The sequence below is a fragment of the Lagenorhynchus albirostris genome, chromosome 11 (genome assembly GCF_949774975.1).
Source record: "Lagenorhynchus albirostris chromosome 11, mLagAlb1.1, whole genome shotgun sequence".
NCBI classification, from domain to species: Eukaryota; Metazoa; Chordata; class Mammalia; order Artiodactyla; family Delphinidae; genus Lagenorhynchus; species Lagenorhynchus albirostris.
The window spans coordinates 40505741-40523590 of record NC_083105.1 but is presented as its reverse complement, the minus strand read 5'-3'; the positions used below and the strand labels follow the sequence as shown (position 1 = coordinate 40523590).

General features: G+C 36.0%; 1 protein-coding gene across 4 annotated transcripts in view; it reads left to right on the top strand.

Moving 5' to 3' along the window:
- Window positions 1-17850, top strand: part of NAV3 (neuron navigator 3) — a 364503-nt gene that overhangs the window by 272525 nt on the left and 74128 nt on the right. For all 4 annotated transcript variants that reach the window (XM_060164531.1, XM_060164532.1, XM_060164530.1 and 1 more), the window contains exons 13-19: window positions 339-471; window positions 1127-1397; window positions 2315-3023; window positions 5060-5548; window positions 9533-9574; window positions 10974-11134; window positions 16218-16406. In XM_060164531.1, the coding sequence (XP_060020514.1) occupies window positions 339-471; window positions 1127-1397; window positions 2315-3023; window positions 5060-5548; window positions 9533-9574; window positions 10974-11134; window positions 16218-16406 (1994 nt within the window). The remainder of the gene's footprint in view (window positions 1-338; window positions 472-1126; window positions 1398-2314; window positions 3024-5059; window positions 5549-9532; window positions 9575-10973; window positions 11135-16217; window positions 16407-17850) is intronic.

The window sequence follows — 17850 nt, the reverse complement described above, 5'->3', positions numbered from 1 at the left end:
TTGCCTCCTCAGGGGAAAAAAAAGGTTATGGATAATGTTCTTCTTTCCTGATGCCATGAAGTATTTGTAGCAGTATTTTCATTCATTCTATAAACATTCCCCTGGATCTGCTCTAGACACTGATTCTTAGCAAACCTCCGATAAGATTACTCTCAGGTTTGCGCTCAGTTCTTAGCAGTATGATTTTCCAAAAATGGAAAGTGCACATTTTTCATCATAAGATTAAAAAAATAAGAATTCTCTTCCCAACGCGTGACACACGTTAAATGAGAGTGTGGGTGACTTTTGCATCTTGCCTCGTGTGCTTAGCTCATTACTGCTGCCTGTTTTGCCTTTAGCTGGGATGACAGCAGCTCGGTTAGCAGCGGCCTCAGTGACACCCTGGATAACATCAGCACTGATGACCTGAACACCACATCTTCCGTCAGCTCTTACTCCAACGCCACTGCCCCGTCCCGAAAGAACATGCAGGTGAGAATTGCCCTCTCTGTTTCCCCAGGGCTTCTGCCACATTTTCCCCCAAATTATGTTGCATTGCATTAAAACATAGCACAACCTCTTAATCTGAAGAAATTGCATAAACTGAAGCAGCTTATGTATATATTTTTTTTCAGTTGATTACAGTCTAACCCAGAAAGCCTTATGTTGCCATATCTGTCTTTATAATAATATGTGTGTCTAGAACTCCAAAAATGATTTTAATAGTCTAATTTTGGATAGTTCCTGATTAATTTTATACTGGTCTGTGAGACACATTGCTGGATCTCTTGTGAATGGTGAATCGAGAATGAATATTAGGTAATGAAGTTTTATTTTGTCTTACTTTTCCTTTTTAGCTTTGACATAGAAAGTGCCTTCCTCTCTGGAGTGTTCAGTTGGGGTTTTCTGCACACATTTCTTCTAACATTCTCTAATATGTGCAATTGAGAATTATAGGGCTAAAATTAAGGAAACTTAAATGAAGACACAGATAAAAAAAATAGAGGAATCTTCAGAACTCTTTTGAAATACAAATCACTGCTTCTTTTTTTTTTTTTAACCAGTTATCTGAAAGGACATTCCAGGGCCCAATTCACACTTGATAAACTTTTCTGCACAAAGTTTTTCTGTCCTATTTTCTTCATAGCTGAAGACAGATTCAGAGAAACGATCTGCAACCGATGAGCCCTGGGATAGTACCGAGGAGGTGAAAAAAACAGAGGAGGACTTTGATAGCCATGGGGATGGAGGTGGCAAGTGGAAGGGCATTTCCTCCGGACTTCCTGAAGACCCTGAGAAGGCAGGGCAGAAAGCCTCCCTGTCTGTTTCACAGACAGGCTCCTGGAGAAGAGGCATGTCAGCCCAGGGAGGAGCACCACCTAGGCAAAAAGCTGGAACCAGTGCACTCAAGACCCCTGGTAGGCTTGTCATCTGGCAGCTGTTATGCCAAATTGTTTTATTGTTTCCATTCGATCTTTTTGTCTTTCATAGTAGCTTTTCTTAATTAAATCAGATTTTCCTTCATGCTAAATTTCTAAATTTCACATGCTTTGTCACGTGCATCCACATGACTGTAACATTCCGGGCATCCTCTAGAGGGCACCCTCATACTTTGGTGAGTGTCTATTTTGCCACAGTCATTTCTGATCATGTGGAAATAAAATAAGCCTACTTATTAATAAACATAAGATTGCCTTCATTCTGACTTTCTTATGAAAGTTTGGGATATTTATGTTAACTCTGCCCCTACGTTTCACTTCCAACTCTAAGAGAAAGAGCAGTCACGCTAACCTACTTGGAAGGCTGGAGATTTGAAACATCATTTCTGAAGTAGACTTGATGCAAAAAGGGAGTGAAAGAATTGTGCAAATTGTACTATCCTTTTTTTAAAAAAAGACTCTCTCCCTATTTTAAAAATGGTTCCTCATTTTAAATAGTGCCACCTGAAGTACTGATGTAACAGGGTACTCCAAATACAATCATCTCAGAGATATTCAAATGAATTCCTTTCTGAGCACTTAGTTTGATGAGATTAAGTGCTATCTTTATAAAGGAAGGGAGTTGCAAGATATAAGGCAATAATAAATAGCAAAAATAGGTGTTTTCATTTTATCTCCTTGATCTCTCTTCGCTTTCCTCTAACAGCCGTATTTTTGTAGCTTTGTAGTTAATCCTCTGAATGTATTAAGAGGACATGCCTATTTAAATCTAAAACAGTGACTATTTAGGAATTGAGGTAATATAAAGATGTATTCACATTTTACACTTTGTTTAAAGAAATATTGTGAAATCAAAATGTGCAGACACATAAATTTGTGTATTTTTCACTCATTAGGGAAAACTGATGATGCCAAAGCTTCTGAGAAAGGGAAAACTCCCCTGAAAGGATCGACTCTACAGAGGTCTCCTTCAGATGCAGGAAAAAGCAGTGGAGATGAGGGGAAAAAGCCCCCCTCGGGCATTGGAAGATCAACGGCCACTGGCTCTTTTGGATTTAAGAAGCCAAGTGGAGTGGGGTCATCTGCCATGATCACAAGCAGTGGAGCCACCATAACAAGTGGCTCAGCAACACTGGGTAAAATCCCCAAATCTGCTGCCATTGGTGGGAAGTCAAATGCCGGGAGAAAAACCAGTTTGGACGGTTCACAGAATCAGGATGATGTTGTGCTGCATGTCAGCTCGAAGACCTCCCTGCAATACCGCAGTTTGCCCCGCCCATCCAAATCCAGCACCAGTGGCATTCCCGGCCGAGGCGGCCACAGATCCAGCACCAGCAGTATAGATTCCAATGTCAGCAGTAAGTCAGCTGGTACCACTACCTCGAAACTGAGAGAGCCCACGAAGATCGCCTCAGGGCGCTCGAGTCCCGTCACTGTCAACCAGACAGACAAGGAAAAGGAAAAAGTAGCAGTCTCAGATTCAGAGAGTGTTTCTTTGTCTGGTTCCCCCAAATCCAGCCCCACGTCTGCTAGTGCCTGTGGGACACAAGGGCTCAGGCAGCCAGGGTCCAAGTATCCTGACATTGCCTCACCTACATTTCGAAGGTAAGAAAGCATAAAATGATGCTGAGAAAATATAAAATGCTGTATCTTAGGATATATGTGTGTCCTATATCCTATCGTAGAAAAGATGTATATCCTAAACATATATGTCCTAAGTATATATATTCTATGACACATATATCTTAGAATGTTTTATTCAGTTTCTGAGTAAAATGCATTTTATGAAGCTGATGATATAAATAGCTAGTGAAAGAAATATCGTGCATTTTGAGAAATGCTTCAACTTTGTACTTTCACTATCATTGTCGTATTAGCAACACAAATAGCATTTATGAGAGACTTAAAAGCAGATGGCAATACCTAGGGGGAGTGATAAAACAGGAGCTTGCAAAATTTCCATAGATTTTCATGTTTCCACAGTTAAAAATAAAATAGAACGTTAATAGGTCTTTCTGACTATTGGTATTCATTTCTAGTGTCTGTATTATCTTGCTGGCTCTTAATGAGCTGGTGATCATGAGTGTGGATGAAGTTGTGTTCCTTGTACAGTACTGGATCACAATGGACAGATGTATATAGTACCATATCTTGACATATGAATGAAAATCAAGGTATGATATGATTGACAGAATTTGAAAAACTTTGGATGTTTGATACAGGATTATAACTAAGAAATGGGCTAGGTTTTCTAACTCTTCATCAGCTTTCTTTGATATGACTCTGATAAGCAGCAGGACTTGGTTTCTGCACCGGGACTGTCTTTGGTATTGAATATGCAGAGTTCTCCTTCGAGATATCACTGTTTTAAATACTGATGTGTTTTAAGTGGCAGGAAAATACATACAGTGAAAGACTTGGGACAAACAGTCAAACCTCTCTGGGTCTGTTTCCTCATCTATGAAATGATAGAGTATGATTTGTCTTTCATGACATGTTAAGTATTTTTAATGTTTTTATTATACTGACTAACCCAAGAACCTTGATATCTGGGAGATACCAAGGGTCTTGAACCATTTACTTTTATATTTCAGGCAATCTCAGATACATGGCTGTTTGCAAAACCTAGAGGTTTTATATCTCTCAGTAGCAATATTAGTCCTGAAGAGCTGGTTTTTTGAAATGTTGCCTCGTGTTGCAAAGAATAGTCGCTAGTAGTGGGAGTAAATATCTATGTTGCTTAAGTAGAAGCCAGTGGTGTCCTCCAGTGACCTTTACCTATGAAACAATTTCTCATATTCGTCACAAAATGTTTCACTATAGGAAATACGGATTCCACTGCAACTTAATTAGTCATCGTTATGCCATTACTTCATGTCACTTTATTTCCATATTTACATAAATTCGATTATATCATCTGCTTCATTTACAAAACTAAAATGTTTTCTGAACTAAACTCCAGCGTCTAACTTAGCACCAACTGTGTTTCAAATCACTATTACAGATATGTATTTGAATAGCACTGGCAACTGACGTAAAACCCTTTGGTCTTTCTTGGGGAAAATACAGACAAACCCACATGTTGCTGTCAGTGTCCAATATCGTTTCTAACCAAATGCTCTCTGAAAGTCAATCAGGCCACCAGCTATACAACATAACCCCTAAACCTTGCCTTAAGCATTCCTTTTAGATTTTGAATAAACTTTAAAATGAAAAGAAAAAAAGAAAAGAAAAATAATTTACATGTTATACACCGAATGCGTAGAAGTTGTTTCATTATAATGGTTCTGTAAATAGGTAGCAGCAAGTACGTGCAAACTATTTAAGTTTTGCAAAAGATTCTCATGATCGCTTAATTGTGAAAACCAGGGACTTTCATGTTTGATTTACAGTTCCTTTTGTTTGGCCCATGTCCCCCCACCACTGGGGTGGCAGCCCAGGACCGACTTACCCTTTTGGCGATATGAGAGATTTTTGGCACTAGAAGTTCAAGCTTATCAAGTTCATTAACATAGAGACAGGAAGTGCTCGGTAGCTCGGTCCACCAAAGCACACTTGGCTCTATGTACTGTAACCCTAAATATTAAATGTGGTTATTAGTTTCTCGGAACAACTGAAGTTGTTATTTGTTTTTCTTTTAGGTTGTTTGGTGCCAAGGCAGGTGGCAAATCTGCCTCTGCACCTAATACTGAGGGTGTGAAATCCTCCTCTGTAATGCCCAGTCCTAGTACCACATTAGCGCGGCAAGGCAGTCTGGAATCACCGTCGTCTGGTACGGGCAGCATGGGCAGTGCTGGTGGGCTAAGTGGCAGCAGCAGCCCTCTCTTCAATAAACCCTCAGACTTAACTACAGATGTTATAAGCTTAAGTCACTCGTTGGCTTCCAGCCCAGCATCGGTTCACTCTTTCACATCAGGTGGTCTCGTGTGGGCTGCCAATCTCAGCAGTTCCTCTGCTGGCAGCAAGGACACTCCAAGTTACCAGTCCATGACTAGCCTCCATACGAGCTCTGAGTCCATTGACCTCCCCCTCAGCCACCACGGCTCCCTGTCTGGACTGACCACAGGCACTCACGAGGTGCAGAGCCTGCTCATGAGAACGGGTAGTGTGAGATCTACTCTCTCAGAAAGGTGAGCTCTCCTGGAGGCGTCGATGAAGTCCTCACCCCCTCCTCCCTGCACTGTACCTCCCTCTCCCCACACCCCGCTCAATTCCCTTGATTTCAGTGGAAGTGCCACTTTGCAGAGGGACATCAGATTGATGAGTCTGGCTGGACCTTTTCTTTGGTCTCATTGCCAAGTTTGTAGAAGGAAAAAACCATTAAGGATCCATAAAAAATTGAATAATTAGTTTCTTAATATGAATGCATACATATATACATATATATACAATAGGCAATTTAAATAAAATTCATAGCATGTATTTATGTATTGAATGATGTTTCTCAAGACATGTCAGTGATTTGGCTTGAGCTCCAGGACAGCACAGCTCCTTAGGATAATTTAAGCATTTTTAAAGACCAAATTTAAATGGATTCTACAATTATGCTCAGAGTAAAATGTTCAATTGGCTTTATTAGTATTTCCATGGAAAAATAGCAAATCACTGGGAATCCTAGTTGAAGTGGAAGAAAGATCAGTTGTCAGATATGAATTCTTAGAGAAAATTACAACACTGGTGACATTTTTAGTAGGCCCTTTAAAAATAAACCACATTACAAGGTGTTTCTCATTGATTTAATGAATTACTGTTTTCTTCTAAACTTAAAATGAATACCTTAATGAAGCATGCCTTACCTAATATACTTACCAGAAAGCATCTCTGTTGACCAAAATGGCTCTAGATTCTCTTCCCTAAAAAATCCTTTCTCAGATATTTTGGTACTGACTGTTTCCCTCAGGCACATGTCTTAAAACTGCCCCTTTTTTCCTGATGAACTTAATGCTATTTGTTTCTTGGCACACCTAAAGCTTTCAGATATGGTCTTGTATGTATATCTTTTTTTTTTTTTTTTTTTTGCGGTACGCGGGCCTCTCACTGTTGTGGCCTCTCCCGTTGTGGAGCACAGGCTCCGGACGCGCAGGCTCAGCGGCCATGGTTCACGGGCCCAGCCGCTCCGCGGCATGTGGGATCTTCCCGGACCGGGGCACGAACCCGTGTCCCCTGCATCGGCAGGCGGACTCTCAACCACTGCGCCACCAGGGAAGCCCTGTATATCTTAACTCAGTTATTTGTGAAAGCACCACTGGTCACTGAAAATGCCTGATACCTTTCCCAAACTTTTGTTCAGTCTATTATTGATGCTGACATATCACCTCAAAATAAGCACACGGCAAATAGGTTATTGTTTGTTAACCAGAATCAACCTCCAAGATACTGATTAGTTTTTAATCATGAATATGACTGCAACAAGTTGACCGTTTAACCATCAGCCTACTTCTTTGGCATTGATGATACATTAAAAATACAGAAAAGTGGTCAAGTAATTATCTGTAACCAAGTAACCCTCAAATAAAACCAGATGTTAAGATTGATGAGTTTTATGCAACATAAATGCAATGTTAATATTTTACTTTGATCTATATTTTAGCAGAAGTCTATATATATATATATATATATATATATATATATATATATATAGTCTCACTATAGAAATACACTGGCAAATACACAGTTACATATTCTCTTTAAGCAAATCTTTTCCTTTTTTTCAGTCTTTGAAATAGACCAGTTTTACAGATGGATGTATTATAAATAGCCAGATAAATAATTTTTCTAAAATAAATTTTAAATAAATTAATTTTGAATAAATGAATGTTCTACCGTTGATTCTTAGTAAAATATATTGATGAATATTAAACTGTGAAAAGCAAATTATCTTCATAGGTATATTATATAATATAAACATTTAATTAGTTTCTTCCAATAGATTACTAGATTGAAATAATTTTTGATATAAGAAATTGTGCCTTTTCTTTCTTGCGAACAAATTTGCAAGCGATAGCAATTTATTCTAATCCTTGAAAGTACACCCAAGAACTTTATGATCCCTTGAAGAGAAAATTAGATCCTATCAGAGATCCTGGCTTAATCATAATTAAGTCCGCAGAATGTTGGGAACATCAGGGAAACCAAAGAGCCATGCCTAAGAGAAAATGTGCCGAAGTGTAATATTTAAGACAGAGTAATTAGAAAGACGTAATAGAGATGTATGTAAGTTCATGACTTACCTGTTTATCTACGATTTCAGAAGACTTTATTGATACTCATTATCCTAGTACTGTTAAGTAGTTTTTCATTCAGATTTTAGTCTAAATTTCTTCTCATTAAAATATCATAAACAAACAAACAAATTCTTTAACAGTTTTTCCTCTAACTGCTCTAGATCATTGGTGGCCTTTGGTTATAACTATTAATAGTTCACATTTGTTTTGTTCATTTTGTTTTTTGTGACCAAACCAAACCTTAAAAATAATTTAAAATTGTAGCCAAATTTTAAATTTTCTGGCTTGTTTTTAACTATCATACCTGGCTCCCCTGCCTTTATAACCGTGCACTGAAACAGTGCCTGTCTTCTTCAGACTGTTGGTTAAAATTCCTCCTTCACTTGTGCAGGCGTAAGAGTTTTCGACTTTTCAGGGTTTGAGAAAACTGTCTATATTATAAAATCATTAATATCCAGATTCAAACAGATATTTCTGCTTAAAGTTTTAACTTATATTGGTAAACTTAAATTTTTTTCTGATCTTTCTTTCATTAAATTCTCTGCATCATACAAACACGTAATGTTTATACAATTAATAACATGGGCAAAACAATGCCTATTTTCAATGTACTCTGAAATGTTAAAATTGAGTAAATTTGCACACATGAAAGATAATCTTTAAAATGGCTTATGACTGTATTAATGTTTCAGCATTGTGTAGTTTATACTTAGAGGTCTCTTATATTTGTTCAGTATGATTCCTTTTTGTTTGTTGGTTTATCTACACTATTAAAAACACATCTAAAAAAAAAAAAAAACACATCTATAGTCACGATGTATGCTAGAACTGGCCTCTACATAATATAGTAATTACCCTATGTGGACATTCCCAAAACATAAGGTAAAAGTTGTATGATGCTTTTGGATGCTTTCTATTGCAGTGCTAAATAATGGAGTACACATAGAAGAAAACATTTTAGCTTTGATTTTGAGTGATTAAATTTCAAGTCAATGTGTTTGTATTCATGTTGTATCATCCCCATTATGCATATCATGTGTATTTAATTTTGATCACTTGAGGTTCTAATGGAAGAGATGTATCATTCTGCAAATTCAAATTAATTTTATTATTTGCTTAGCCACATCAAAGATTATAACAGAAATTCCTAGACTTATCCCACCTAGTTGTTGACACCCTCTTCCTTTATTTTTAGGAAGGCCACTTCTCATTTTCTCCAGACACATTCTTTCTTCCCCTTCTAAGACCAAATGGGAATTTTTAAAAATAGAAACTGAAAACTTATAGCCTTTTAAACATCTAATTTATAATTTCTAAAAGGTGGCGTCATTTAATTTCCTTAAAATATTTAAATGATGCCAGAAACATTACATTTCAAGCAGATATTATGTATTATTTTTCCTCTCTGATGTGTAAGTGGGATTACATCTGCCTTTATTTTTATTAAAGATCGTTTAAATACAAAAAATAAGTATTAAAAGGTGTTTTATATCTTCTCTGTCCATTGGAAGTTGTCACTTTAACTTAGGCAGAGAAGATCTTTCTTATTTCCTCCTCTATGATTCTCCTGCATGTGAAATCATAGCAGAAGTCTAGTTATTTGCATGGGGAAGGAAAAACTACCACAGGACTAGGTAAATAGAATCTAGAGAAGAATTATGTTAACATATAATCTATCTTCTCATAGTCCTGTCACTAAATTATCATCGAAGGTGTCACAACAATGGACATCTGGTCTCCTTTGGTTGGCCTTTTCCAATGAGTTAAGCATTAAATATGTGTTACAAAAAGACTTATTTTGTGTAATTCAAACAGAACCATTTATGTTGGATGTGTAATTTCGAAGTTTTGTTTACATTATGTCCTTAGGGGTTTTCTTTGTTTTAACAGCATGCAGCTTGACAGAAATACACTACCCAAAAAGGGACTAAGGTATATATTTCTCTCAGCACAATTGCTGCCTTTCTCTGTTGTTACGTAAACTTTTTGTACTGTCTCCTTACCTCTTTCTTTTTTTGTTTGCGAAGAAGCACCTGACATTGAGGATGAAATCACTTTTAATCCTGATGTTTTCTCTGGCCTGAGGAGTTGGTGAGATGGCCCTCAGGTAGAGATTATGTTAGAGGCCAAAACTCAGTAAATTAAATCTAATGTAAAAGCCATTATTTGGGGGGCAGCAACTTTTAGTTGAATTCAGAACTCACTTCTGAAAATTAAAACAAAATTTTAATTTTCCTAACATTTGCATCTTGGAGGCATATGCTTGCAAAACCTCGCCCCATATAGTCTACAGATGTGGCCAGTGAATGTTGAAAAGTTGAAGGATGCTCTAATTTGAATCAAAGAAAACATATTTTCATCGTCAGATGACAAATACTGTAATTAAAGTATAATTTTTAAAGAATCCTTTTGGTAAAAACTCAGAAGAACTTTATTTTCTATTTTTCAGGAGTGCTGGTATTTATCAGATCAATATAGGCATGAATTAGTCTAGTATTACATCATAATATCAAAATAATTATTCAGTTCCTCATAAAAAATAAAATGAAAATTTAATGCATGGCCATCCTTTACTGTACACTTTTATCTGATGAGAAGATATGGAAGGAACTATGAATAGAGATATAACACTATATGAACATAAGTCAACTGCTCTTTGGTACTAAGAATTGACTTACTCTGGTAAAAGTGAATTCTGGCCAAATAGGTCTCTCTCTGTTATCCTCCTCCTCTCCACTTTCTTAGCAAGAGCAAACAGCTTGCAATTATTCCATTCTAAGATTTCATTCCAGAAATTTATTTTCCAATAAAGGAAGCCCATTTCTCTCTCCATTTTTTAAAAATAGATCCAGACATGGTGTCAAGTGGCATTTTAACCAAAAAAGTGTTTTTCCTTTTTTTTTTTTAAATGATCTGTCAATTTGTGTTCTATTTCCTATGTCTTCCTGTGAGCATCACTGCAATTCCCTTGGCTTCTGGCCTACTACTGTCCACCATATTTAGTCTGTTTTTCACCTTCTTCATATCCTTCTAAACACTGTGCTTTTGAGCCCTTCTCAGTTAACCTGGCTGTCTGCTCACTGCTTATGATTTTCAACTACATATCTCACAGAAGCATAATTTTCTTTTCAAAATCCTTTATTTTTTTTCCTGTGAGATTCAAACAGATGGTGTCAAATCATCTGGAAGAACTAAGCAATTATAATTAGATTCAATCTGTTTGAGAATGTTGCTCAGTCTGACTAGTAAGCTCCTCTCAATTGTTTTCTCGTCTCAATATTGCCTTGCCCTTGCAGATGTGCTGAAGTGTCTTAGCTGTGCTGTTTTGCAGATATACTCCGTCATCTCGGCAGGCCAACCAAGAAGAGGGCAAAGAGTGGTTACGCTCCCATTCTACTGGAGGGCTGCAGGACACTGGCAATCAGTCGCCCCTGGTCTCCCCTTCTGCCATGTCATCTTCTGCAACGGGAAAATACCACTTTTCCAACTTGGGTAAAATATTCTAAAACATCAGTTTCATCTTGTTCCTTTCACCACATACTCTCCCAGGAGCCCTGGCATCTCTCCATAAGAATGGTTCATTTAAAGAGGAGTTAAATACACCTTCACAGTACCTTTTATTTGTATGCTTACTGTCCACAAAATAATTTCCAAACATTATGCAGTTTATTGCTCATGACAACAAGTTGACATAGGTAATACTGTTGTTATTTTATAGTCTAAGATCCAGAGGCAAAAAGAGATTATTTGACTTAAAAAAAAAAAAAAAGGCTCACCCCTTGTAAGAAGCAGAGGCAGTAATTGATGCCAGAACACCTGACTTTAAGTCTAGGGGTTTTCTCAGAGTCCTCTTAAAAACCAGTAAAACACCTCCTTATTTTCTGTTTAATTTTTTTTAATCCTTATAAGAAAATGAATTGTCTTTTTGTAGAAAATAGAAATAATTAGGAAGAAGAAAAATATGTGATTCCATGACTCCACGATCACTTCTTTGATCATTTTAAAGTTAAAACTCTCCTTAAAATGCATATGAGAATTCCTATTAAGATAATACCCTGTGAACATTTTTGAATAAATGCACTGAAAAGAAATGACTATTTGAGCCATTGGATTACTTTGTGTTTAGCATAATTTGTATGAAATATAAAATCATTTGTGTAAATGTCATAGAAAACACAGGGAAAGTGACAAAATAAAGTCTAAACATGACAGTTATCATTTAATAGATCCAATGCTTTTAAAAATAGATTTCTTTTCTATAAAGTCACATATAAAATAGTGTCCTTTTTTTTCTCTTTTCACTTGAGAAGTTTTTTTGTAATGATAGACCAACAAATTGTCCAAATTCTTTAATAATTTGGGCTTTTCAACTTTCCGCCCTGTAGGGATAGTCAAAGCTATTTCTCTTCTATTGTAACTATTCCTGCTATACAGAATAGAGCTTTTGGCAATGAAAAACACAATTATTTTGGTCATGGTTCCACATGCACTAATGAATGTCTATCAAACACCAAGTTTTTGTTGCTAAACCTGCACAATGATGAGACTTCTTTGCCTCATAATGGCAAAGAATGGTATAACTTTTACTTTGAGTTGTAGTTGTAAAACACAGCAGGAAGCTTAAAACTTTGACTTCAAAAAATGAAATAAAAATGTTTTTATAGAGTCATAGGCATATGAAACAAAATCTAATTTTATACAACATTGGAATCAAACCCATGTCACCTAGTTTGCTAAGTTTGCTGGGTATCTCATGTCTCCTGTCAGTCTTTTCATTACTTGACATTAATTTGAGTATTTGAATCCCCACTCCATTATTTTCCCATTGTTGTTATTCTGACTCTATCTAGTCCATCTTTCTTTGAGAAGAAAAAAAACTCACTACTTACTATGTCTGATCTTAGCAAGTCATTTAGCCTCAACTTTCTCATCTGTTGAATGGCTTCATAATACCTAGGTTATATTGTGAGGCATGACTAATGTGTGCAAAGACACAGGAGATTATCAGACTTGGTGGACTCTGCTATATCATCATGTTTATTGGAAAGAGATGTCTTACACTGTCAGAGACAATTGCAGTAGATTTCAAATTGATCTTACTGCCTCTACTCAAATCTCTCAACATTTTCACCCAGTGGGACTTACGAAGAAAGATCTTCCCATACATGTCAACACACTCTCATGTGCCTAGCCATATTTTATAAGCATATGTGGATTCAAATCAGGCTTCTGAGATCTCTATGTTGTGTTTTTTTACAAGAGAAAATGATGACTAATTTTAAAATCATGAAAATTACTTTTAGAGAATTTGGGTTGTATTTCCAGATCACTGGAACTTATAATTATTAGGCAAGAAAGTAGATACTATTAAAATGCAGTCATAAATAAGAGTTACTTTATTATTAAATTTTAAAAATATATCAAATATAGCTCTTTAATTTGAATATGGATAGCATTGTCCTACATTTTACTTTGGTCATCACTTGTTTTCAATTTGATCATTATTTCTTCTGAATGATCAGTAAGATAAGTGATTATTACTAACATTCAAGAGTTGCAGTATCCATGTTTTTTTATCCTTACCCATTAAAAATATGTTAATACATAAAATTTTTAGAAATATTACTGTAAAAATCACATATATATAACAAACATTTAAAATTTAAGATCACTACTATTATGTCATTATTAGTAGACTACTGTGAGCTACTGCCAAAGTAAACTCTGATTTGTATATAGTTTCTGGCATGATAGCTATGTTAGAAACCATTCCTACCCAAGAAAGCATAACAGAATATATTTATATAAAAAATAATAAATTATTGGGTGCAGTTTCATTTACTATTGGTCACAGCCCTTGTGAGGCATCCCATAACCTAGTGAGACTCATTGTCATAGTCCCACAAGTGATGATAATTGCTCAGATTCATTTTTCACCTTGCCTCAAGGGTTACCATGTAGAAGCATTATTATCAACCTGTCACTTTCAAATTCTGTATATTTGATGGACCCTTCTGCATACAGAGTGATGTTTAAACACCTTTGTATAGGAAGTTTCTTTGCTTTACTCCCAAAGGTCCCTCTACCTCGAATGTCCTTCTACTCCCCTCTCTGTATTCACCCTTCAAGCCATTCAGAATTAAGCCCTTTCTTCTATACTTATGGAAGAATAGAATCTCAGAGTTGGAAGAGACCTACATCTGGTTCAATCGTGCATCTATTATGTAAATCCTAACGACAGCTCTAGCTTCTCCTCTAAACCCACCAATGACAGAAACTACCTAAATCTAGATATATCACACTTTTGAAGTTCTTTAAATGATCAAATAAACATTTCTTGAATCTCCACCTAGTTCCCAGTTATATTCCCAAATTCCACAAAATAAATTAAAATTAAGTTACATATGACAACTCTTATTAAAACAACATCATAAACTCACTAACTGATGTGTCTAGATGTGGCAGCAAAGTCAGGGGGCAACTTGGAGGTATTTAAAAACCCACTCCATATTTCTGTCAGTTCCTATTCTCCTCAAATCATTACAAATAAACATATAATTTAATAAAAACAGTGGCTTTGGTATGATATATAGCTTAAGACAAAGTCAGTAGTCCTCTTTTCCCTAATACATAGTCACACCTATATCTGTCCTATTAGAAATGTTTACATGTCTTCTCCTGGCTTTGAATGGGTCTTAGAGGCCATTTATTCTGCCATTTTTATTTTTTAATTCATGAAGAAACTGAAGGGTAGAAATGGAGGTATTTGCCTAAAGCAAATGGAAAGCAAAGCCACCACTAGAAGCCCTGTACTAATTTGTGTCCCATTACAAAAATTCTCTGTCTGTCATACTTTTGTCTTCTATTGCATAACTTTTCTCAATCTGTTCTATGTTATTAATTTCTCTACCTTTCAGTCACCTCCCCTAGAGGTCACTCTTGAAGCCAGGGATCTTGCCATATTTATCTTTCTATTCAACCACAATAACAAAAAAACAAACCCGTCATAGATTTTAACTTAATTGAACATTCTTAAATAAAATGAATATATTTCCAATGGAGAAGCTATCAGAAGTGCTTATAAATACAAACTATTCCTTTTAAAATCTACCCTAATCCTCATTACTATTTCACTTTGAATGAGCTAAGTGTTATGTTTTAAAATTATAGAAGGATACTTACTTGGATATCTCTGCAACCATTCTGTAAGAATTATGCAAAGCCAAACAATGAATGAAATGTCTTTCTAACCTCTATATTACATATATTAAAATGATGTACTTCTTTGCGTTGAATACTTCATTTATTTAGCAAAAAGTCAATTCATACTGTGGACCTAGAAGAGTCTGATTTACCCCACTCCAGATACCTTAAACATAAACATTCAAGTCTAGAATGTCCTTTGGAGTATCTTTTGGCTGTCCTCAGCAATCAGATTGATTGTCACTGCTGACTGAAGGAATGTGCCTGAAAGATCTCTCTCTCTTACTCTCTCGCTCTCTCTTCTTTTCTTCTTTCTTTCCTTCTTTCCATCCTTTCTTCCCTTCTTCCAATGGATTGGGGACTTTGCAAATCCCCCGTTTCTTTCTTTCTTTATTATGTGTCACATATGCACACATAGGTACAGTTCTTAGGCTTTTTATTTCTTTTCTTGGTCTTTTTTTACTGTAATTCATAGCTAGCTGTATCAGAGTTGTTCTGTGTATTGATTCATTAATACCTGTAAAATATCCAGCATAGTGCCTGGCAAATAGGAGATAATCTCCTTAAGTTATCTCATAGTATGTACTCCTCCTATTTTAGTTTGTTCTGAGATCCAGTAATTACATTAAGAAATGTAGTCTCTGTGTCACAGAAAAAAATAGCATATTCAGTCAACCACATCTTTCTTTAAATTGATGATTATCAGTTGGCCTAAAAAGTTGAGTGTCATTAGAACTATTTGGCAATAAGCACTAGGTAAATAAATTCATATTCCAAATTACAGACTTAAGGTACTGCTTTCGAAAAACAAGTTTATGACTTTTGACAGTCTCACCATGACATTCTCATCTTAGGCACAGTAGAAAGTAGCTTTATGTGATAAACCTCAGATGAGCTATGGATACCACATACATTAGATTATATTTCATTTTTATTTGCCTCTATTATAACCTAACTTTGATAATAATGATGGTACTGATTATGAACTGACAAAAATTTAGAACTCAAAATGACTGAAAGTCTTTGGTTGGAAGCTTCAAACGTTTCTTCCTGGGAAATTTAAATTTCTTGTATTTTATATTCTTTTCTATTTTTGCTTTCCCCATTAAAGTGATCTATTTTTCTCTAAAAAGAAATGTGCAGCTTCTAGGAACACAATCTTTTCTTCATAATGGGCAGCAGGAAATACCATGTTATTTCTAGCAAAAAACAGTAGAGGTGACTCAATGGTTTTGTTTAATACTGCTTTAAAAATTGACATACTGCTTGCCATGAAAGTGCTAGAAAAAAAGAGGACTCCACTGTAACTGCTATTGAAAATTTCAGAGGCAGACATCCCAGAATAATAGGCTGTGTGTGCTTTGTTTTTCAGTGAGCCCGACAAATCTGTCTCAATTTAACCTTCCTGGGCCCAGCATGATGCGCTCAAACAGCATCCCAGCCCAAGACTCATCCTTCGATCTCTATGACGACTCCCAGCTTTGTGGGAGTGCCACATCTCTGGAGGAGAGGCCACGGGCCATCAGCCATTCAGGCTCATTCAGGGACAGCATGGAAGAAGGTAGGCATCGGGGGAAATAAAGTTGAAGTTACTTTAGTTAACTCAGACATGAGAACTATCACATCACTCACATGACAAAGATTCCCTCAACAAAGTAAATAAGTATAACTCTCACTTGGGAGCCCTGAAGCTTGAAGAAATTTTAGTCTGCATTAGCTTCTGTTTCTTTCTGTATTTGGAAATATGCCAGAAATTGTTTCGATTAATACTTGGCTATAGAGCAGTTCAGAGTAAGTCTGGTGTTCTCATACAGAAATCTGTGTAATTTTAGAGACTATTTACCCTGGTGTGCCAAATATCCAAGTGACTGTTTTGTTTGACACCTCAGTTTAAAAACCATAAAAGATACATAAACCAGAAAAAATTCTCTTATGAAACAACCACATGCTGCCGACTTTTATTCTCAGAAACTCCCCCTGGTGTTAGTTTTTATTATCATATTATTTTAGAATTCATATTGTGCCTGCTTTTTGCTTTATAAGTTACATTTCCTTATCCATTACATTAAGATTCTCACCGGACCTAATAAATGTCTTTGTAGTTGTAAAGTTCTACATGAATACTTTATAACAAAAACTCTTTGAAAAACTCAGGAGGCTTAATTGATTTTCAAATGTGTGTAATTTTCTAAACTGTATAACCTCAAGTGTCAAACTTGATGATAACATTTGAGAGATTTTCTTCTTTGATTTAATGAATGATTTTTAAGTACCCACACAGGAAAATTGTGGCACACATATTATAAAGCATATCAGCTAAGGATAAAATAAAGGTAAACACAGAAGTTCAAATAGATTAGAATAAAATCAGACGTGTAATCAGCCCTACTCTCCTAGTCCTTAGTAAGTCTGTATAAAAAAGGGACTCTAGATCTTGAAGCATACCAAGGGTTTAAACCTCTGGTCATCCATTTATCTGTGGTATGAACATGAGCTAGTTTTGTAACTTTATTAGTCCTGATTTCTGTATGTGTAATTTCTAAGGATGAAAACAGAGTCAAGAATAGTTCTGTTCCCTTCTCTTTCCCCTTCCTAGCTTCCTATTTAAAGTATCTTCTGACTGTAATTGAGGTAGCTGTGAAAATTGACTCCTGGTCTTCAGGTCACCGCTGTACATTTATTTAATACGTTGGTACTAAATCAGTTGACCGTAGTTGCCACTGCCTTTTGGGATATTAACCAAACCACTGAATTCACCATGACAGGTAGTGAATTCTACCCTGAGGGTCTGCTGATTGCTTCAAGTGTAGACAAAATGTAATTAATCTGAAATGTAAAGTCATCACCTTTCTGAAATGGTTCTATCACTCTCTTCACAGACAGCCCTCTTATATACTGGAAAAATGATTTGCTAAGCATACTGATGGCTTTCTAGGGTGCCTCATTGACAGAGCAAATGCTCTTTATATGCTGGGAAATTCTGGCCTTCCATGTATGAGAATTAA